Source organism: Bufo gargarizans, chromosome 9, assembly GCF_014858855.1.
Source record: "Bufo gargarizans isolate SCDJY-AF-19 chromosome 9, ASM1485885v1, whole genome shotgun sequence".
NCBI lineage: Eukaryota > Metazoa > Chordata > Amphibia > Anura > Bufonidae > Bufo > Bufo gargarizans.
Genome location: NC_058088.1, coordinates 82,142,134 through 82,164,541, shown reverse-complemented (window position 1 = coordinate 82,164,541; position 22,408 = coordinate 82,142,134). Strand labels below are relative to the sequence as shown.

The window sequence follows — 22,408 nt, the reverse complement described above, 5'->3', positions numbered from 1 at the left end:
ACAAGTGTGAAAGTGGCCTATGCTGTGCAGTTTATAGCTTCTGTGCCTGTGGATTGTTTGTGGTTGGATTTCGGCTGAGTTCCTGGTGCTTCCATAGCCTCTTTGAAGTTGTCTTTCCTTTCCCTTTTTGTATTTTGTTTGGGTTCTGTGTGTTGCATTTCCCTATTGTTTGTATTAGGCCTAAAGTAGACTCTTGTTAGTCCTTCCTTTTAGAGGAACAGGTAGTCTTGTCTCTGCCATTAGTACCAGGGTCCTATAGGGCTAGGTATTCCTGTGTATGAACTCACCTACCTTTGGGGTCTGTTCATACTGCTAGTCAGTAAGGATTTTGGTTAGGGTTTTCACTAGGAAGTGTCCATCTTCCTTCCCTAGTTCTCAGGCCTGATTCCCTGTTTCCCCCTTCCCTCTTATGCTCGGTGTGGTGTTTCCCTCCCACACCGAAGCGTGACACATAATTACTGAAAGGGGCACAAACGTTGTTATAACTGTAAGGGGGCACAAATGTGGGCATAACTACTGTGAAGGGGCCACAAGGAGAGCATGACTAGTGTGAAGGGGCCACAAGGAGAGCATGACTAGTGTGAAGGGGCCACAAGGAGGACATAACTAGTGTGAAGGGGCCACAATGAGAATGTAACTACTGTGAAGGGGCCACAAGGAGAACATAACTACTGTGAAGGGGCCACAAGGACGACATAACTACTGTGAGGGGGCACAAATGTAGGCATAACTATTGTGAAGGGGCCACAAGGAGGACATAATTACTGTAAAGGGACACAAACGTGGGCATAACTCTAAGGGGGCACAAATGTGGGAATAACTATTGTGAGGGGGCACAAAGGTAGGCATTACTATTGTGAAGGGGCCACAAGGAGGACATAACTACTGTATAGGGACACAAACGTGGGCATAACTCTGAGGGGGCACAAATGTGGGCATAACTACTGTGAAGTGGCAGAAAGGTGGACATGGCTATGGTAAAGCGGCCACAAGGAGGACATAACTACTGTGAAGGGGCAACAAGGAGTAGATAACTACTGTGAAGGGGCCACAAGGAGGAAATAACTACTGTCAGGGGGCACAAGGAGGACATAACTACTGTGAGGGTGCACAAAGGTGGTCATAACTACTGTGAAGGGACCACAAGTAGGATATAACTACTGTGATGGGTCACAAAGGTGGGCATTAGTACTGTGAAGGGGCCACAAGGAGGACATAACTACTGTGAGGTAGCACAAGGAAGACATAACTACTGTGAAGGGGGGCACAATACAATACACATTGACAGTGGTGCCACAAGGATACAAACATCTGTCATGGACTGGTAGCTAGGCATTTACAGCAACTGCCTACGTTGACTTGCATCATATACCATTATATTGATGACATCATGCTTTCAGATTCAACAAAGGAAAATGATGCTAAAGACTTAAAAATTGTAACAGAACATATGCAACAAAAAGAATGGGCAACAAATCCTAATAAAGTGCAGGGACCTGCACAACAAGCCAAATTTTGTGGTGTGATATGGACAGGACCACAGAAGGTCATACCAGAACTAGTGCTGGGCACAGAAGCCAACTACTACATCTGTCAAGGAAGCACTAAAAGTGCATTTACAGGGACATATCTTGTATTATATGAAGGGGCTGATTCTCTTGTTTATCTTTCTTTTTACAGATTGATCCCGATCCTAGACTGAGATCACCCTGATGTTGATGCTACTGATGCCTATGAGTTCTGTGAAAACATTGATGAGAGATGAAGACCGTTTAAAGGAGCCCTAGAATGATCAATTTCTGAAAACTGCATGATGAGTCCATTGCCCAGAACAACTAATTTAACAACTGTTAGATTTGCTCACACTTGCCAATTTCTTCTAAGACTATGTCATGTTTAGCTATTACTATACAGAACATGTGCACCTGATGTGTACGCTAACTTCATTGAAAGCCCTACCCTTAATATCTACTCTTTTTCTGAGCCCCTTTATCTATGTGATTTTGGTGTATGTGTATATATTTAATGTGCCTGTCTATTTCTAGTGATGTGGCTGTCCTGCAAGCCCCCACCATCCTTTTATTCATGGACATGTCCAGCTGGCTGGTACCATAAGTCACTTTTACTGTTATTTTGTATGTTTGGACACTTGGCTACTACTCCTGGAAGACCCCCCTATTTCCCAGCCACATTGCTTTTTCTATTTTCTGTCCAGTTTGCTAATTAGGAAGGCCTTCCTCACTTCTATTTGTAGCCATTCGGCTTGCTACCCCTACCAGGGTAACACCAGAAAATTAGTATAAAGACCCTAGGTTCTGTTACCTCAATTGGAACTGACTACTGTGTCCAGAGAGTGATGGTTCTCCTGGGCCATAAAAAGTGATGGGACAGGGCCCCCAGACTGTAATCCTTCATAAACTATTCTACTTTTTAATTTGTTGTGTTAGTCCTTCATTATACAGTGTCCATATTATAATTTTTTCCATTTGCATACAAAATTAGCATGGGGTCTATCCACTGGCAGATTTGTGACCAGAATCAGTCTCCAATTTTTTTGCACCTATTCTTCACCACTTCAGTATATATCTATGGCAAATCCAACCCATGTGAACACCGTCTCAACAGAATTCACCACGACTGTATTATACGTAGGGCTTGCTGAGAAGTTACTGTAGCTGTCTTAGCCTTGAAGCTGCACACATCATTGGCCAATTCTCCATTCATTCCCTCTCCTGTTGTATCTGGCGCTGCCTACCTTGCCTAGTGGTTTATCTTTTTGGATTCCACCCTTTCAACATTTAGGGTTAAATCTGCAGTGAACCCACAGCAAATTCTACACGTAACACATTCAGATCTTGCTGCAGAGCCTGAGTTGTGGGGAGATCTGCATTAGAAAAATTCTGCCATGTAGGAATGGGATGCATTACGCATGACAGATGGAACCAGTCAGAAGACCACTGATCTCATACTGATGGTCTATCCTCAAGATAGGTCATTAAAGGGGTTTCCCAGTACTTTTATATTGATGGCCTATCCTCAGGATAGATCATTACTATCTGATAAATGGGAGTTTGATGCCCCGCCAATCAGCTATTCCAGAAGTCAGTGCTGGAACTCATACCTCCCAGCCACCCCCGATCCTACAGGACAGTCCCGGGACAGTGGTCCTGGGATGGCGGAGGTATATCCCGATTTTAACTGTATCTGTATTCTGAGGATGCAGAATGCAATGTGAAGCAGACAGCCTTCAGCTCTGTGCTCCACCAGTCACTGGGCTGCGCTCTGCCCATCAGCAGGGGTGATGAGGTGACGTCATCGAGCCTGCTGAGCTGTGGAGGAGAGTGCATAGGCCAAAGGTTATTCCCTGGATGGAGAATCAGCTCTTCTGCTCAGCTCAGCAGGCACGATGATGGCACTGCACCTGCTGCTGGACAGAGCATTATGTGCTCCATTCATTGGGCGAACAGGGCTAATTATTTTGTGGACACTACTGTAAGGCTAGTTTCACACTAGTGTTAGGCATGTCTGGATCCGGCACTGTCAGACCCTACCCAATACCCGCCGGCCCCATTCACTATAATTGGGACCGGCGGAGATCTTGCCACAACCTGGCAAACATACTGAGAAGAGGCCAGACGAAAACTATTGCATCCAGCAGTTTTCGTCTGGCCGATTCTCTGCATATTTGCCATGTTGCGACCTCTGCCAATTCCTATAATAGTGAATGAGGCCGGACGGCGATATGGTAGCTTGCAGCAATGCTAGGATCCAGAGAGATCCAGCACAGAATCTTCAAACGCTAGGGTGAAACTTGCCTAAGGGGGCAACACATTTTTGCAAGGGGGCAGCACTACTGTAAGTGGGGCATAATTACTGCATTGGGGTACTTAGGGGGTTAAACTACTGAGTGGAGGCAGTAAGGGGGCTTAACTACTGAGTGAGGGTGCTAGGGGTAAAATTCAAACAGTCTCTGATCTTTGTGGTTACTTATCGGCGCTGCAGATCCACCAAGCGACGTGGGTAAAGTTCGCTTCACAGTCAAAGTTCCAATAAATGTTGATCGTGCTGCCTATGAGTGTAGAATTCCAATCCCAGATCCTTATCCCAAATGCGCAGTTGTTTCACCTTGTAGCCAAACAATCGGTTTCCAGAGGCTGGCGCACTCACGTACACCTGCACCCTAGAGAGAAGTTATAACACAATAGTGAAGTTCCACCAGGTAGTTCCGCATAAAGCAGTTTATTCTACTTACAAAAAGGACATAAAAATTCAGCCTTCTAAAATCAATGTATTCTCATCACAAAAAGTCCACCCGACCCGGGTTTCGCCAGTCCAGCTTCATCATCGCCCCTGACGAAGCTGGACTGGCGAAACCCGGGTCGGGTGGACTTTTTGTGATGAGAATACATTGATTTTAGAAGGCTGAATTTTTATGTCCTTTTTGTAAGTAGAATAAACTGCTTTATGCGGAAATACCTTGTGGAACTTCACTACATTTATTGGAACTTTGAGGGTTCTAAGGGGACATAACTAATGTGTGGGGACACTAAGGCCCCTTTCACACGGGCGTTGCGGGAAAATGTGCGGGTGTGTTACGGGAACACCCGCGATTTTTCTGCGCGAGTGCAAAACATTGTAATGCGTTTTGCACTCGCGTGAAAAAAATCACGCATGTTTGGTACCAGAACTTCTTCACAGAAGTTCGGCCTTGGGATCGGTGTTTTGTAGATTGTATTATTTTCCCTTATAACATGGTTATAAGGGAAAATAATAGCATTCTGAATACAGAATGCATAGTAAAATAGTGCTGGAGGGGTTAAAAAAAAATAAAAAATTATTTAACTCACCTTAGTCCACTTGTTCGCGTAGCCCGGCATCTCCTTCTGTCTCCTTTGCTGAACAGGACCTGGGGTGAACATTAATTACATGAACAGGACCTGTGATGACGTCACTCCGGTCATCACATGGTCCGTCACATGATATTTTACCATGGTGCTGGAACATGTGATGACCGGAGTGACGTCACCACAGGTCCTGTTCATGTAATTAATTCTCACCCCAGGTCCTGTTTAGCAAAGGAGACAGAAGGAGATGCCGGGCTACGCGAACAAGTGGACTAAGGTGAGTTAAATCATTTTTAATTATTTTTTAACCCCTCCAGCTGTATTTGACTGTGCATTCTGTATTCAGAATGCTATTATTTTCCCTTATAACCATGTTATAAGGGAAAATAATAATGATCGGGTCTCCATCCCGATCGTCTCCTAGCAACCGTGCGTGAAAATCGCACCGCATCCGCACTTGCTTGCGGATGCTTGCGATTTTCACGTAACCCCATTCATTTCTATGGGGCCTGCGTTAAGTGAAAAACGCACAAAATAGAGCATGCTGCGATTTTCACGCAACGCATAAGTGATGCATGAAAATCACCGCTCATGTGAACAGCCCCATAGAAATGAATGGGTCGGTATTCAGTGCGGGTGCAATGCGTTCAACTCACGCATCGCATCCGTGCGGAATACTCGCCCGTGTGAAAGGGGCCTAAGGGGACTGGGTGGGATTGGGTGTGTATGGATAAGCATTGGGTGGAGTTAGATGCGTGGCTTAGTTTTAAAAAAAAATCTGCCATGGTGCGCTCCGTGTGCTGCTGTGGTGGACCCTCCTTAGGCTTTTAAACTAATGGGTGGTATGGGATCTACAGTCCCATTCATTGTGTATAGTGGGACAGAGATGGTTACTACTGCGCTCCACTTTTAAAAAAGTCTAAGGAAATCACGAGAGCCTCTTTATGCTTCTGACCGGCTTAAAGGGTGAGAGGGCACGTGCATATTAGTATAAAGAAAAAAAAAAACAAATTATGGCTTTTGTTCATTTTAAAATAAAGAGCGGGCACTGAAAGCAGCACATCAACACTGCATTACAGATATATAATGTGCACCAATCTATGGGCCCATACCGTACCTCAGTATACAGAATCTGTGACCAAAGAAAAATGCCCTAATACATCTTAGAAGGAATAGATATTTGGGCATTTGGATCATCTACTTCTCCATGACATGGACCTCTTGGCAGATGTGGGGGGCATCTCTTATGTTAAAAAATTGGGGTTACAAAAAATGTTGTAAGAAAACCACGTATACAACACACAGGAAACCACGTATATAGGTCATATATGTTGCTTTCAGAAGCACTATGGTTATGTCACTGCACCTGCCACAGATTGACCTCACCTCCCAGCCTCATTGGCACATAAAGGGTGTATATTATATGATATATTTTATTATGGGGGAGGGGGGGTTAAAATAAAGCAAAAGTCCTCTATAGGGGTGAATTTGGTTAAACTGTCCTTATTATATCCTTATGTAGTATTTCTGATATAAACAGAATGAGAGAGATTTATAAAAACTGGTGTGAAATAGAACTGGCTTAGTTACCCATAGCAACCAATCAGATTCCACTTTTCATTTTCCAAAGGCGCTCTAAAAAGTGAAAGGTGGAATCTGATTGGTTGCTATCAGTTTTCCTTTATACCAGTTTTGAGAAATCTCCCCCAATAACGTTATCTTGAGTGACGTCAGAAGAACGCGTTTCCGTCTTGGTCACGCCTCGGCTTCCGTAGAAACTACTTCCGGTTCCTTGTAAACAAGGTAGAAAGTGAGTGTTAGGCATGCCGCCCATACACCGCTCCCGGAGCCGCAGTCCGGGCTCTCCACGGAAACGGCACCACAGCAGCAGTAGCGACAGGTCCCCGGAGAAGAAGAGCAGGAGATCCAAGTCCCGAGAACGAAGTGTCAGCAATGGCCACCGCCGCAGCCGCTCCAGAGAGCGAGCCCCTTCCAGCCGGACGTACCACGGCAAGCAGTGGGGGGACTACTACGAGAAAGGAAAGGAGGAGATTATGAGACAGAGGCAGGAAGCGTTTATAGCCAGGTGAGGAGGAGACATGTGCCCCCTGTACAATGGTACGACCCGGCCAGTGTCTATATCTGGGAGAGCTAGTGCAGCCGTCTCCTATAGCAACCGTCAGGTTATTACTGTCCAAGGCCCTATGGGAAATGACGGTTAAAGTCTAGTTGTTTTTGACAAAGTACCACTTTTTTGCACTAGTTTTCCTAAATCTCCCCAGAAGTAAATGAGCCTCTCGGAGCAACGGGGACGTTACCATTACTCCTAGAGGCTCTGATCTCTCTCAAATTGCTGCTCACAGAGGCTCATACATACATTAAAACATACGTATAATAAAACATAATTTTTCTCAGCAATGCGGCACATATGAAAATGGGACCAACACTAGGGTTGTTTTGGGTATCGAACTTTCGATACCCAATCGATTATTTTGTCCCGGTATCGATACGATACCGGGATTTGTCTATAACCAATATTAGGCTGTGCTACTGCACAGCCCGGTATCAGAGAACATGGATTGTGCTGCTCTCAGCGCTCTCCATGTTCCCTCAGCAGCACAGGGAGAAGGAAGCAGTCTCTCCCTCCCCCTGTTCTGCCGCTGCCACCAATGAGGGAAGGGGGGAGAGGGGCTGTGGCCAATGCGCCACCAATGATAACTAACGTGTTGATAACAATGTGTTTCTGCCGCCGGCTGTATTTGTATATTAAATGTTAATTATCATTGGTGGCGCAGTGCGCCCCTCCACTCCCCCCCCCCCCCCCTCGCAGCAAGCTCTATTTTGTTCGTTTTTCACGCAATGCAGGCCCCATAGAAGTGAATGGGGCTGTGTGAAAATCGCAAGCAAGTGCAGATGTGGTGTGATTTTCACGCATGGTTGCTAGGAGATGATTGGGATGGGGACCCGGTCATTATATTATTTTCCTTTTTATAGCATGGTTATAAGGGAAATTGGCATTCTTAATACAGAATGCTTAGTAAAATAGGGCTGGAGGGGATTAAAAAAATAAAATTAATTTAACTCACTTTAATCCACTTGTTCGCGCAGCCCGGCTTCTCTTCTTCTTTGCTGATCTGTGAGGAAAAGGACCTGTGGTGACGCCACTGCGCTCATCACATGGTCCATCACACGATCCATCACCATGCTGATGGATCATGTGAAGAGCGCAGTGGTGTCATCAAAGGTCCTTTACCCAGGTCCTGAAGAAAGAAGAGAAGCCGGGCTGCGCGAACAAGTGGATTACTATACTATATAGAAAGCAGATGAGCAATAGCAACAAAAGAGTAAAGGCGTCCACAGCCTTTGATTGCCACAAAAGAGGCACTCTTATCTGGCTACAAAGGGTAAATGCACACGTTCAGAATTTATGTGCAGACATGCCGCACTGAAATCTGCAGGTGTTCGCAGAGAAATACGTGCGGTCAATCCTCTCAATTGGTCCGGATTTTCCACATGTGGATTTTACTGTCCCCACTGATGTGAATGGAGAAAATCCGGACAGGAAAAATTAAATAAATTGACATTCTGCAGACTTTAAAATCCGCACCGCAGGTCAAAATCCTCATGGAAAAAATCTGCATTGTGTGCATGAGAATTTAAAATCCTCCTAGAATACAATGTACATGACCTGCGGTGCGGATATTCCACATGTAAATCTGCACACAATCCTGATCCTGTGCATTTACCCTGATAGGATAGGCCGTCAATGTCCAATAGGTGGGGGTCCCAGGAACAGGTCTCTTGTCAAGTAGATGAGCAGTGTACGCGCATGCCTGGCCTTCCTGTCTTATAAGATTTTTCACATTACTGTGTTTTTCCTTTGTGCAGACGTCTGAATGAAAGAGAGAGGATTGGAGAATTGGGAGCTCCAGAAGTCTGGGGTCTTTCACCGAAAGTTCCAGAACCAGAGTAAGTTATCACCCACTCATCGGTCAAAGGATTTTCCCACAAACATGACTAATGAAAACGAAGGTATATCTAATATATCACATATCTGCAGTATAGGATATTGGACCTCTGGGATCCCAATCAGTCACTAGTATGGGATATTGGACTTCCCAGGTCCTCTGCATCAGCATGTCCATGGTGAGGAGCTGTGTGGAGCATTTATTCAACATGGCCACTGTCGCTCAGTGCAACTCTATGGCAGGTACCTAAACAGCTGAGCACTTACACTGAAATGAGGGAGGAAAACCCCTTTAGGACAGAGTTCCCCAACTCCAGTCCTCAGGGCCCACCTACCAGTTAGGATTTGAGAATATCCCACACCATAAACACCTGTGGTAAGTCCTAAGGCATTGACACTAATTATATCACCTGCTCAATACTAAAGAAATCCTAAAAACATGACCGGCGTTAAGGAATACTGCTTTAGGAGACATTTCCATTCTTCTCATTGATGGCAAAGCCATCGGACACTTTAGAGAATGGTGGTCCTGTTCACTGGTTCATACTGACCCTTTTTCCCCATAGTGGTGAATGAACAGGTCGCTCTCCACGTTTCAGGCCTCTTTAAGCTGCAAGTCCTCATTTTGAGGGGATGAAAAGCAGTTTTACAGTAATTCTGCTTTGTTTGTCTGTTGCAGCTCTGATGAACACACTCCCGTAGAAGAGGAGGAAAAATCTAAAAAATCTAACAGTTCAGACTCTTCCTCAGAAGGTGGGTAAGCCTTCTCAAGCTCTCTGGATACGTTTGGATAAGATTAGGATTTCTGTCTCTCCTTTTTTTTTTTCCCTTACACGTTTGAATGTTATTTTTTAGAAGAGAAGAAGAAGAAAAAAAAGAAAAAGAAAAAAAAGAAAAAGTCATCAAGAAAAAAGCATAGAAAACACTCAGAAGACAGCGAAAGCGGCTCCGAACAGTCAGAAAGCAGTGGTAACTCGTAGCAATCACTTTTTCCTCAGCTAGGGTTCCCATACTGGCAGGGAGAATTTAGGCTACATGCCATGGTAGCACTTGCTTAGAAAGTGAAAGCTGTACACATTATCGTTTTCCTGCCGCCCCTCTGAGTTTTGCCCTTTCTGGTTGGAGGGTATCCTGATATACGGTCCCTAGTATACAGCGCACACTATATGCTAATAGAGAGCGGTATTCCAAGGCGACGTCCACATCTTGGCTCCTGGGGTAGAATCGTCTTCCTAGCTATGACGCTGTTCAGTCATCGCAGTCACAGTGCAGCTTTTTTTGAAAGCTATATTGTCGGTCGCTGTCATTAGCCTCAGGCCATTTTTACTCTTTAACTCGTGCAACTCACATAGGTATTGCGGCACTATGATTTTTTTTTTTTTTTTTGTGTAAAAGAATTTTAACATGTCAAAAAAATAATGCTGACCTGCAGAATAAAGGTAATGTGTCATTTACACTGTAGGTTGTGACTTCTCAGAACACTGTGATTCAGGAAAGAACCCAAATCGATACGTCCCTAAGGCCCCTTTATAGCAGCAAGCTTTGGTTTTCGGGGACTTTTATATTGGTGGTCTAGCCAACACACGGCACCTCACCGATCATCGTTTCTACAGTAGGTGTGGCCAGAGCTGGGTACTGCGGTGCTGCTCCTGTTCAGGTTAATGGGAGCCGAACTGCAGTAACCAGTGGCCACTACACAATGGACGTAGCTTTGTTTGTAGTTATGGTGCCTATTGCTGAAGCTACTGCAGAACAACTGATTGGCGGTAGTGTCAGACATCCTCCCCCTCCCCCTTGGTCTGAAAATAGGCCATCGATATATAAGTCCCAGAAAACCCCTTTTTAGAGGTTAAAAACCATTTCAAGCAGTGCATAAATTAGCTGTATAAAGTTTTCAAAAATATTTTTTTCTTTAATAGATGAAGATGAGAAAAAGAAATCAAAGAAAAAGAAGAAACACAAAAAGTAAGTTGATGCCATAATTACAGGACAGATATGAGATGATTGGTTTATTTGCGTATCTATCATGATTGGGCTTGTCTTATGTTAAAGGGGTTTTCTGACTGTTAAGACCCCAGTGGGGCTTCCTCGTCCCAGCAGGGAAGTGGCTGCGCATGCTCTGTACCTCTCTGTTATACTATATGGGATTTACAGTGGTGCTTAAAAAGTTTGCAACCTGTTCAGAATTTTCTATACTTCTGCCTAAAAGTAGCTAAAGATAACCACGTCAAACAAATGAGTCAAAAATATTAGACTGGGTCATTTATTTATTGAGAAATTATCCAATATCATGAGTGTGAGCTAGGGATCGACCGATTATCGGAATTACCGATATTATCGGCGAATATTCGGGATTTTGTACATTATCGGCATCTAACCTTGCCGATATACCGATAATGCGTATAAAGCGAATACTAGTAAGCGCTTCCTGGTCTTTTTTGATGGGGCCCGTGCTGCACTGTCCTGACCCCGTACAGCATCAGGACGTAGTGCGCGCACTATGACCTGACGCTGCACGCTGTCAGGTAACCGTGCAGCGCGGGCCGGAGAACACGGGAGCGAGACGCTGGACCCGGAGATGAAGAGGAGCCGTGGTGCAGGAGAGGTGAGGAGTTTATTTTATTCATCTGTGGTCTGATAGGGGTTAATAAAGGGCTGATCTGAGGTCTGATAGGGGTTAAGAAAGTCAGTGAGGAGGGATGGTGTGGAAATTGGCATTTGGCACTAGTATATTATATCTGCCACCACCTGGGTGAATAAAGTTCACTTGTCATCTTTATCGGAGTGCCGCCTACTTTTCTGGATTATACATTGGGGTAAGAAGCCTATTCCCCTGGAGACGTGCACCCTCTTTTTCTTTGATTGTGTTCCAGTGCCGCCATTTTTCCTGTGTGGATAGATAGATAGTGTGTGTGTGTGTAAATTGACTACCAACTAAGGACTTTATTAATTTATAATATACTAGTGCCAAATGCAAATTTCCACCACCTCAGTGACTTGGAACTAATATAATAATATATTATGAGATATAAAATATCGGCTATTGGCCTGAAAGTTCACAGATTATCGGTATCGGCTCTAAAAAATCAATATCGGTCGATCCCTACTCTAAGCAGCAAAAGTATGTGAACCTTTGCTTTTTAGACGTTTTTTTCTAATTGCTGCACATCGGCTTGGAGGGATTTTAACCCATTCCTCTGTACAAAATGGCTTCAATTCTGTTATGTTGGTGGGTTTCCTCCCATGAACTGCTTGCTTATGTCCTTCCACAACATTTCTATCCGATCAAGGTCTGGACTTTGACTTGCCCATTCCAAAACTTTATCTTTATTCTTCTTTAACTAATCTATGATAAAGACTTGTGTGTTTGGGGTCGTTGCCTTGCTGCATGACGTACAGATATCCTGACACTTAGAATTAGCTGGAAGGTGTAATACTGTATATAGGGACAATTATAGTGATGGCAAGCCCTTACTGCTCGCCATCATGTACCTCCTGGCAGCTGGTTAGTTACTCAGTGCAACGGGGATAAAGCAAAAGCAATTGCTGCCAGCCCTGGCCACTCTGATCAGTGAGAAATGGCTAAGAAGATGAAAATATTTAGGGTACAGATATCAAAGGGGTTGTTCAGCCGGTAATATTGATGACCTGTCATTAGGATAGGTCATCAGTATCTGAACGGCGGGGGTCCAACACCCAGCACCTCCGTCGATCGGCTGTTTGAAGAGTAGGCCTCGCTCCATGCCGCCTCCTATTTATTACTCTGCACTTGGAAGGTCAGCGTAATACAAGTGCCTGCTCCATTCAAGTGGATGAAGCAAGTGCTTGTAATTAGACTATGCCGCAGCTACACAGGAGACAAGACATCGTATAATGACTAGGAAGCGGCCACCTCCTCTTTAGCTGATTGCCGGATGTCGGACCCCTGCCGATCAGATATTGATTACCTCTCCTAAAGATAGGTCATCAGTATTAATGGCTGGACAACCCCTTTAATTGTCCACTGTGAGCTCCTAGCCCAGTCCTTCTTCCCAATCATTACTGCACTCTACTGTATTAGGAAGATGGATGTGCCTTAACAAAACTCACTCTGCTAAGGGACATTTCTGGGCAAGTTTTCTAGTATAAATGTATGATTTCTCTGAATAAAGTATATTAAAAAAAAGTTCCCTATTTCTGTCCCTACACCTTGTTTTTCGATGATTTTACTTGTCTTTTTCATGATTTACCCTGCTTTCACACCTGAGCGTTTCTCAAACGCGTGTTTTTATGCGCGTTTTTTGTAATAGTAAACACTCGTTTGAGTGATTGACTGCAGTGTCCTATGGCCACAAACGCGCGTCAAAACGCCCCAAATGAGCTCAAGAACTTGATTATGCGTCGGGCGTTTTACAGCGCGATCGTACGCGCTGTAAAACGCCCATGTGAGAACCATTCCCATAGGGAAGCATTGGTTTTCATGTGTTGAGCGTTTTACAGCGCGTTTGAACGCGCTGTAAAACGCTCAGGTGTGAACTTAGGGTCAGGCTACTTTCACACTTGCGTTCATAGCGGATCCGTCTGAGACTGATCCGCTCATATAATGCAGACGATGGATCCGTCCAGACTTTACATTGAAAGTCAATGGGGGACGGATCCGTTTGAAAATTGAGCCATATTGTGTCACCTTCAAACGGATCCGCCCCCATTGACTTCCATTGTAAGTCTGGACGGATCCGTTTGCCTCCGCACGGCCAGGCGGACACCCAAACGCTGCCAGACTGATGCATTCTGAGCGGATCCGCATCCACTCAGAATGCATTGGGGCTGGACGGATGCGTTCGGGGCCGCTTGTGAGAGCCTTTTAAACGGAACTCGCAAGCGGAGCCCCGAACGCAAATGTGATGTGTGAAAAGTAGCCTTACTCATTGTTTCACTTTGGAATAGTGATCTGTAGTATTGATGGGACACATGCTGGTGTAAGGCGGGGAAAAAAAGTGGAGGCTGGGGACTGAGTAGCGAGGGACCACCGCCGCCATCAGGCTGTGGAAAGCCTCAGTGTCCACTAGCCTAAATGGCAACATTTCCAGGGCCAGCAATTTGGAAAGGTGCGCATTTAATGCTATGGCCTGTGGGTGGGTGGCTGGGTATTTGTGCTTTCATTCTAAAGCCTGGGGTATAAACATCTGTACGCTGCACTGGGACACAGAAATGGATGTGCTAGCTGATGGTGCTTGCGAAGGTCCAGGTGCATGGCAGGAGGCTTCCGGGCCTGCGTCTTGGACAGGGGATTGGCCATTATGTAACACAGGGGAAGAGGAGGCAGTAGTGTGACCCGCAGACACTGATTGTGGACCCAGGCTTTCAGCCCACCTATTAGGGTGCTTTGATGCCATGTGGGGGATCATGCTGGTGGTGGTGAGGTTGCTAGTGGTCACGCCTCTGCTCATTTTTGTATGACACAGTTTGCAAATTACAATTCTTTTGTTGTCCGCACTTTCCTCAAAAAAGCGCCAGACTGCGGAACACTTACCCCTTGGCAAGGGAGATTGCCGCAAGGGGGTGCTCCAGGGAACAGTTGCGGGCCTGTTTGGTGTGACCCACCTTCTCCCTTTTGCCACCCCACTGCCTCTTCCAGCCTGTTACGGTGCTGCAGATCCCTCCCCCTCTGTACTGCTGTCGTCGCTCAGCTTGCCAGCTTCCCAGGTTGGGTCAGTGATTTCATCGTCCACCACCTCCTCTTCCACTTCCTCACTCTGGTCATCCTCTTTATTGGCAACTGTGTCTCATCATCATCCTCATCCATCTCGTGAAACACTAATTTCCGTTCTCCACCGTCATCTTCTTGTGACTGTGGATGCACAAGAGTTTGGGCATCGGTGCACACGATCTCCTCATGTCCCTCTATAAGCGGTTGGCGAGAGGCCAAATCAATAAATGGCGATGAAAAGAGCTCCTCGATATATCCAAGTGTGGGGTCACTTGTTTGGCAAGACTCTCTATGGTGGGAGGAAGGAGGATCAGGGTGAGAATTCTGTTGACCAGACTCTTGGCTACTGAGACTGGACTTTGAGGAAGACAGGGTGGTGTTTAACCGACTGGAAGCATTATCTGCTGCAATCCAACCAACCACCTGGTCGCACTGGTCTGACTTCGATAGTGGTGTCCTGCGGCGCCCTGCAAACTGGGACATGAATCTAGGTATCGTGGATGAGTGTGTTTCTTGTGCTCTGGCAGCAGGCGCAGTTTCACCGCACCCAGGGCCACGGCCTCTGCGTGCACCATCAGCAGCACAGCCACTTCCCCGTCCCTTAATGCTCGCCTTTTGCATATTAAATGGTATATATGCTTGCAAGTATGTCACACGTACAGTAGCGCAGGTTTTGTAAGTGTATGCGCAAATAAATTAAACTGAATGTCACTGATATTTATGATGCACAAACGTTATACAGGACATGTAGCGCAGGTAATATCACTGTCCGCAGTAGACACAGTCTATAGAAAAAGTACACTGGATATCAGATATTTTTGGCTGCGCACACGTTACACAGGAGATGTAGCGCAGATAATGTCGCTGTCTGCAGCGGCCAAACAATTGCAAGCTATTTAGCACAGGTTGCGCTAAAAATATATATTGCTGCCAGATACAACAATAGTCCTTAAAAGGACTTTTGCATCTCTAACACCAACCCTGCCTAACCAAAAAAAATAATTTTTATTCCCTACACTATCTGTCCCTTCTACAGCTTAGCTCTTCCTGACTAAGACTGGCCGAACGACTTGTCATCGGGTGCTTTATAGCACCCGATGACGCGTTCCGGCCAGCCAATCGCTGTATTGCCAGTAACCTACATGTCTACGGCATTACAGTGAGTGGCAGTACTTACCTGCATGTTTATTGGCTGCATAGCAGCCAACAAACGTGCAGGAAGGAGACTACAGCATCGTGCTCGAGCACACGCGGTATTCAGCTCGATCAACACTAGCAATCTGTGTTTTTTTTTTTTTTTTGTTTTTTTCTCTACGTACTACAAGAAGAGTGGTTGACATAAATGTGACTTCACTTTACATATTTCACTATTTTTACAGAAAGAAATCAAAGAAAAAGAGAAGCAAGAAAACCAAAAAGGAGTCCACTGATTCCAGTAGTGAAGACTCCGACGACCAGATGCAAGAAGAAACTACATGGGTAGAGAGAACAAGTAGGTATTTATTTTTTATTTTTTTTTAGGCAGAATATTGCACCCTAAAACTTTGCAAAGTGAGCACAGAAAAAAAACTAAATGGCACTTAAATTGACAACGTTTTACAGTACCGGCAAAGTGGATGAAATTTTCACAAATCCTATCCACACTGCTGAAAATTGGAAATTGCATTATGCATTTTACATCCACAGCAGGTCAGTTTTAGGGCTCATTCAGATGGCCGTATGTTGCTTTTCGCATCTGATATGCAATTTTGCAGATTAGATGTGGACCCATTCACTGTGTGCTGTCCGCATCTTTTCTTCCGTTTCACGGCGCCGCAAGACAAATAAAACATTTTCTATACTTGGCAGTGAAAATCAGGACGTCTATGGGTCCGTAAAAATACAGAATGCAATCAGTTTTTTTGCGGGCATGCTTAACTGTCCGCAAAAAAAACGAATTACCAAAAATCATACGGCCGTCTGAATGAGCCCTAAAGCAGAGGTTGAAATCAACAAATCTTCAGCAAAATCGTCATGTAATTTGGATTTTTTCCATGGATCCCCAGCAAAACCTATGGCAGATATTCAGCACCAAAGTACATTGCATGTTGCCATACCCTAAATAGACCTAGGCTTTCATTGAGACATTTGACTAGAATAAGACAGTGTGCACTTGTGTATGAGAGCATGTTCATAAATGCATATGGTTTATGCTGCATATTAAAGGATGTAAGTCAACTAAAAGTACAATATTGGAATTTATTTCTCCACAGAGGCTAATCTTGAAGATGTGGATTTTGTTGGGCCTGAAGCTCCAATGACACATTTATCACAGGATGATAAACCATTAAAGTAAGCCTACATGCTACTTATTCGTGTTTAAAGGTTTTGCCCCTCCTTTTTATATTGATGACCTATCCTCAGCATCAATATCTGACTGGTGGGGCTCCGATACCCAGCACCTTCGCTGTTCTAGTGTATCTCCAGTGCTGGAACTACACAGCTCTGTCCATTGTGTAGTGGATGAAGGCCAGTTTCTGCAGTGCTGCTTCCATTACAGTAACCAGTTCTAGAAAGTGGTCGAAGCTGTCTAGTTCTGGCGTCAGAGCTACTCTGGAACAGCTGATTGGCGGGGTATTGGACCTCTACCAGCCAGATATTGACAACCTATCTAAAGGATAGGCCATCGATATAAAAGGTATCGACAACCCCTTTTAATTGTGGTGATTTTGGTGTCAAAGAAAGATTTACATTAATAACTGTGGCAGAAATGCGGCACACCATACTGAAGCATGAAGCACTTGTTTGGCAGAATTACTGACACCATAATGGAACCCTTAAAGGGTTTGTCCCACGAAAAATATTCTGTACTTTTCAAACCAGCACCTGGATCTAAATACTTTTGTCATTGCATTTAATGAAAAAATGAGACTAGCCGCTGAGTTATACAATAAAATGTATCTGTATAGCGCCACCTGCTGTGTGGTTTTTTTTTTGTTTTTTTTTTTTCTCTCCCTTACTACTTTGACCTGCTGACCGAGAAGGCCGCACATGCTCAGTTTTAAAGGGAACCTGTCACCTGGATTTTGGGTATAGAGCTGAGGACATGGGCTGCTAGATGGCTGCTAGCACATCCGCAATACCCAGTCCCCATAGCTCTGTGTGCTTTTATTGTGTAAAAAAAAACGATTTGATACATATGCAAATTAACCTGAGATGAGTCCTGTATGTGAGATGAGTCAGGGACAGGACTCATCTCGGGTTAATTTGCATATGTATAAAATCGTTTTTTTTTACATAATAAAAGCACACAGAGCTATGAGGACTGGGTATTGCGGATGTGCTAGCGGCCATCTAGCAGCCCATGTCCTCGGCTCTATACCCAAAATCCTGGTGTCAGGTTCCCTTTAACCTTCAACTGCCTCCTGAGTTGTGATGGGTAGAGCATGGACACGCCCCCTGAGCTGTGATAGGTAGAGCATGGACACGCTTCCTGAGCTGCAGCAGAAAAGACCCTCCCCTTGAGCTGTTAGCTTGATATAAATCTAGCAGAGCAATGAATGGGGAGATCTCTAGATCCATGGGAGGTACAGGGCTGGTTCTAGAAAGAGATTCATGTACTATATGAAGACTGATTTTTAATTTTTTACATTAGTCATGGGATAACCCCTTTAAAGATCCCAAATAGTCTGCCGGGTGCTGTTGATGTCTGTCATATAATGGGCCCGGTGCCGCTTTTTTTTTTTTTTTTTTTTTTTTTTTTTCCGTAGACCAGAACAGATAACCGGAAAATATGCTGCAAATGTGAACCTATGGCTATAATATTTTTGCAGCATTCTTCAACAAATGGTCTTAATTTTTGTAACGTAACAAAATAGTAAAAATATCATCATAATTTTCCACATTTCCACTCCTTGTCATGTATAGATATTTGTTTAACACCTACTTTCTGGAACTAAGTGACTTGGTAGCCCCTGGTGCAGTGAAAAACGGCCCTGTATTGTGCCTTTAGTCACCACTAGAGCTGAGCTGGATTTCTTGACATCCAGTAGCTCTAATACAGGGATGGGCAAACTGTTGTAAAACTACAACTCCCATTATGCCCAGTCTGCCTACAGCAGGGCATGATGGGATTTGTAGTTTTACAACAGCTGTAGAGCCGCAGTTTGCCCATCACTGCTCTAATACATTGTGGGAAACACCACTTCAACCTGTAGTGTATTCAAAGTCATCAAGAGGACAGAAGCCTTACACGGGGGTTTTGGAGGATTTTTCTGTATGGGAGCTCTGAATTTGTCATACTTAATCTTTTGCATTATATTTCTCTTTATAAACAGCTATGGCCATGCTTTGCTACCTGGTGAGGGTGCAGCTATGGCAGAATATGTAAAGGCTGGTAAACGTATCCCGAGAAGAGGTGAAATTGGCCTAACAAGTGATGAAATTGCCTCTTTTGAGGTGTCTGGCTATGTGATGAGTGGAAGCAGGTATGTATATACACTGTTCTTAGGAGAGCTGCATATAGACATAATCTGTCATGGAAGTCCCACATCATTGACTTGCATCTAGGTCAGATCTGTTGCACTACACTCTTGTGTGTTATAGGGTTGTTGCGGGGTTTCCATTTTTTTCGATACTGGGCTGCGTTTCTGCGCAGTCTAGTATCTCTAAACATGAGCGCACTGCTGTCAGCTCGCTCATGTTCTCTCAGCAGCACGGGGAGAAGGGAGCAGTCTCTCCCTCCCCCTGTGCTGCTGCTTCCGCTGCCACCAATGAGGAGAGAGGGGCGGGCGCACTGCGCCACCAATGATAGGACTATTCCCACACAAAGCGGCGCCCAGAGATGTCCCAGCACTCACCATTATTCCTGGGCGCCACTCTGTTCGCCCGCTGTGCCCAATAACTGTCTCCTCTCCTGCTCCACATGCTGATTACCATCGGAGCGATGGGGAGGAGACATCAGCTTCACTAGTGGGCGTGCCTTCTCCCTGCGCTGCGATTGGACAGCGCTACAGCCAGGGAGAAGGAACGCCCACTAGAGAAGCTGATGTCTCCTCCCCATCGCTCAGATAGTAATTAGCATATGGAGCAGGAGAGGAGACAGTAATTGGGCACAGCGGGCGAACAGAGCAGCGCCCAGGACTAATAAGTGCTGGGACATCGCTGGGCGCCACTAGCCTAATACTTAGTCTGGACCCAGGAAAAGTAGTCAGTCTTTAACACATAATACAGGAGGCGGGTGCCGGCAGCAGAATCGCTGTTAACTGCCGCTGATCTGCCAGTACCCGCCTCCTGTATTAAGGGGTGATTATCATTGGTGGTGCAGTGTGCTCAACCCCCCCCATCCCATTAAAATTATTGGTGGCAGAGGCCACAGGGTCTCCCCTCCCCTCCCACTCGTTGGTGGTGCAGTGGCAGCTTCTGATCGGAGCCCCAGCGGTGTAAGTTTGGGGCTCCGATCGGTTACCATGGCAGCTGGGACGCTACTGAAGCCCTGGTTGCCATGGTAACATCCCTGATGCTGTGCGCACAGGGCAGCAGGGACAGTGTGAGGTCTTATTCACCCTGATAGATCTCTATCAGGGTGAATAGGACAAGGGATGAAAAAAAATCCCAGGTTCTAGCCCCTTAGGGGGGAAATAGTTATTAAATAAGTGTAAAAAAAAAAAAAAAAAAAAAAAAAAAAACACCAAAATATGAAGTATAAATCGCCCCATTTCACATATAAAATGTATAAATAATAAACATCGCCACGTCAGAAAAGTCCAAACTATCAAAATATAAAAAAAAATCTGTGGTGAACGCCGGAACAGAAAAAATAAATAAAAACATTTTTTTAAATGCGGAATGCACGTGGCTTTTTTGCTTTATTTTTTTCCGCATGGTATAGAGCAGGGATGTCAAACTCGTGGCCCTCCAGCTGTTGCAAAACTACAACTCCCATCATGCCTGGGCATACTACGGCTATCAGGGAATGATGGGAGTTGTAGTTTTGCAACATCTGGAGGCCCATGAGTTTGACATCCATGGTATAGAGTATCGCAAAACTTTTTCATGGTATCGAAACCGAATCAAAAATTTGGTATCGCAACAACTCTAGTGTGTTAGTGCAACTTTTTGATGGTTACTTAAATGGGCAGCGCTCAGCTATCTACGTCAATCCAATAGATAGTTCATGAAGTGGCAGGGCACACCTCTCCATTCAACAACTTCCAGAACTGGGACATGGGACTCCCCATTCTAGATATTGGGGGTCACAGCAGTGCACCCTCCAGCCATCATACATTGATCACCTACCTTTTGGATGGGTGATAATTGTCTTTTATGAGACATGACATTCAAAAATGAACAAGCTGTCCCAGCACTAGGAATGCTGACCTCCTCACAGTATACTTGTGTTGCTTTACAGTTAAATAGATTGACATATGCTTATTTTGTACATAACTTTTGATGTATGCCATCAGTATATAATAACATTTTAATCTGAATGGGCCTAAGCTAACATGTCATTGTTTTTCAGGCACCGGCGTATGGAGGCTGTCCGTCTGCGTAAGGAGAACCAGATTTATAGTGCAGATGAGAAGAGGGCACTGGCTTCCTTTAACCAAGAAGAGCGGCGAAAGAGGGAAAACAAGATCTTGTCAAGCTTCAGGGAGATGGTTTACCGGAAAACCAAGGGAAAGGACGACAAATAAGAACCAGTGTCTACACAACTTTTACAGCATTTGGTTGTACCTGGAGTTAACTTCTAAGCTTGTCAAGGAAACACGGTGGAGGGCTTTTTGCAAATGTGAACTTCATAGACCCTTGTATATACCTAGACTTGCTGTACACATATATAATCACACAAATTAGCTTCTGACTCCTTTTAATAGGGTTTCTGTTCAGATTTATATGGGCACGTACAGCCTGTGTTTAGTTCAATTTTAAATAACTTATTAAAAAACTGAAAAATGTTTCAAGAACCAAAGACACTGTTTCTTATTGTGTTTGTTTGGCACTGGTGATAGTTTGGTTACTTCTATCACTGCTATATTTCAGAAGCTAAAATCCCTGCCTGGAACATTTTACTGCTGGTTGTCCTCCTTTTGGATCAAGCCTTACAGTTTCTCATCTACAAGCTGTTGACTGCAGCTCCACCAAGTTCAGTAGAGGAGTAAAGCAACTGCACGTTTTACCCCACAGCATTGCAGCCTGGATTGGCCAGGTTCATAGGTGAATTATTTCTTGTGGGTTTTCCATACAGATCTTGCAAGAAAGTATAGTACATGTGCATAGGGTTTACAAACCTCATTTATGTCCTGCCCAAAAAATGTGCACAGATAAGTTGCCATGTTGAAGATTGTAGGTTTGCCCTGTGGTAATTTATGACGACAGAAGTCTGATGTTGCACTTGTGGCATTTTTTTTTAAATATATATATATAATTTTTATTTATTTTTTTAAACTGCAGCATAACCTATATTCGGCGCACTTATATCTTAACCTTTCGTTACTGACTAAGGCCTTATTCACATGTCGGTGATTCAGGAACGTGTGCTTTCCGTGTTCTCGATAGACCGCACAAGTACCCATTCATTGTAATATGTGTATTCACACATCCATGGTTTAAGCACGGAAGGAAATCCTATTTTTATCCATGTTTAGTGATCCATCGCACCCATTATAGTTAGTGTTAGGCTGGGTTCAGACAGGCAAGAACCAATGATTCCCTATGAGAATGGTTCTCACCAGAGCGTTTTACAGCGCGTACGATCGCGCTGTAAAACGCCCGACGCCCCAAGAAGTACATGAGCTTCTTTGGGGCGTCTTGTCGCGCGTTCCCATACATAGACTTCAATGGGCGTTCGCTTGTCTCTGCGCGATTGCAAACGCCCGTACAATTGCGCATACAGAGCGTACGTTCAAGTACGCTCAGGTCTGAACCCAG

The 22,408-nt window shown here is 44.7% G+C and overlaps 1 protein-coding gene across 1 annotated transcript; it reads left to right on the top strand.

The window, feature by feature from the left end:
- The first annotated feature begins 6,608 nt into the window (after positions 1-6,608).
- Positions 6,609-21,449, top strand: LOC122946512 (NFKB activating protein). The gene is made up of 9 exons (XM_044306199.1): positions 6,609-6,930; positions 8,733-8,813; positions 9,491-9,564; positions 9,667-9,780; positions 10,731-10,776; positions 15,880-15,992; positions 16,753-16,831; positions 18,817-18,966; positions 21,000-21,449. Exons 1-9 carry the CDS (start codon positions 6,668-6,670, stop codon positions 21,172-21,174), a joined length of 1,095 nt encoding a protein of 364 aa, XP_044162134.1. The 5' UTR covers positions 6,609-6,667; the 3' UTR covers positions 21,175-21,449.
- Positions 21,450-22,408: the final 959 nt, after the last annotated feature.

Coding starts and splice junctions, on each gene's coding strand:
- LOC122946512 (XM_044306199.1), top strand. CDS start 6,668: ATGCCGCCCATACACCGCTCCCGGAGCCGCAGTCCGGGCTCTCCACGG. Junction 6,931..8,732: donor CAGGAAGCGTTTATAGCCAG/GTGAGGAGGAGA, acceptor TCCTTTGTGCAG/ACGTCTGAATGAAAGAGAGA. Junction 15,993..16,752: donor TACATGGGTAGAGAGAACAA/GTAGGTATTTAT, acceptor ATTTCTCCACAG/AGGCTAATCTTGAAGATGTG.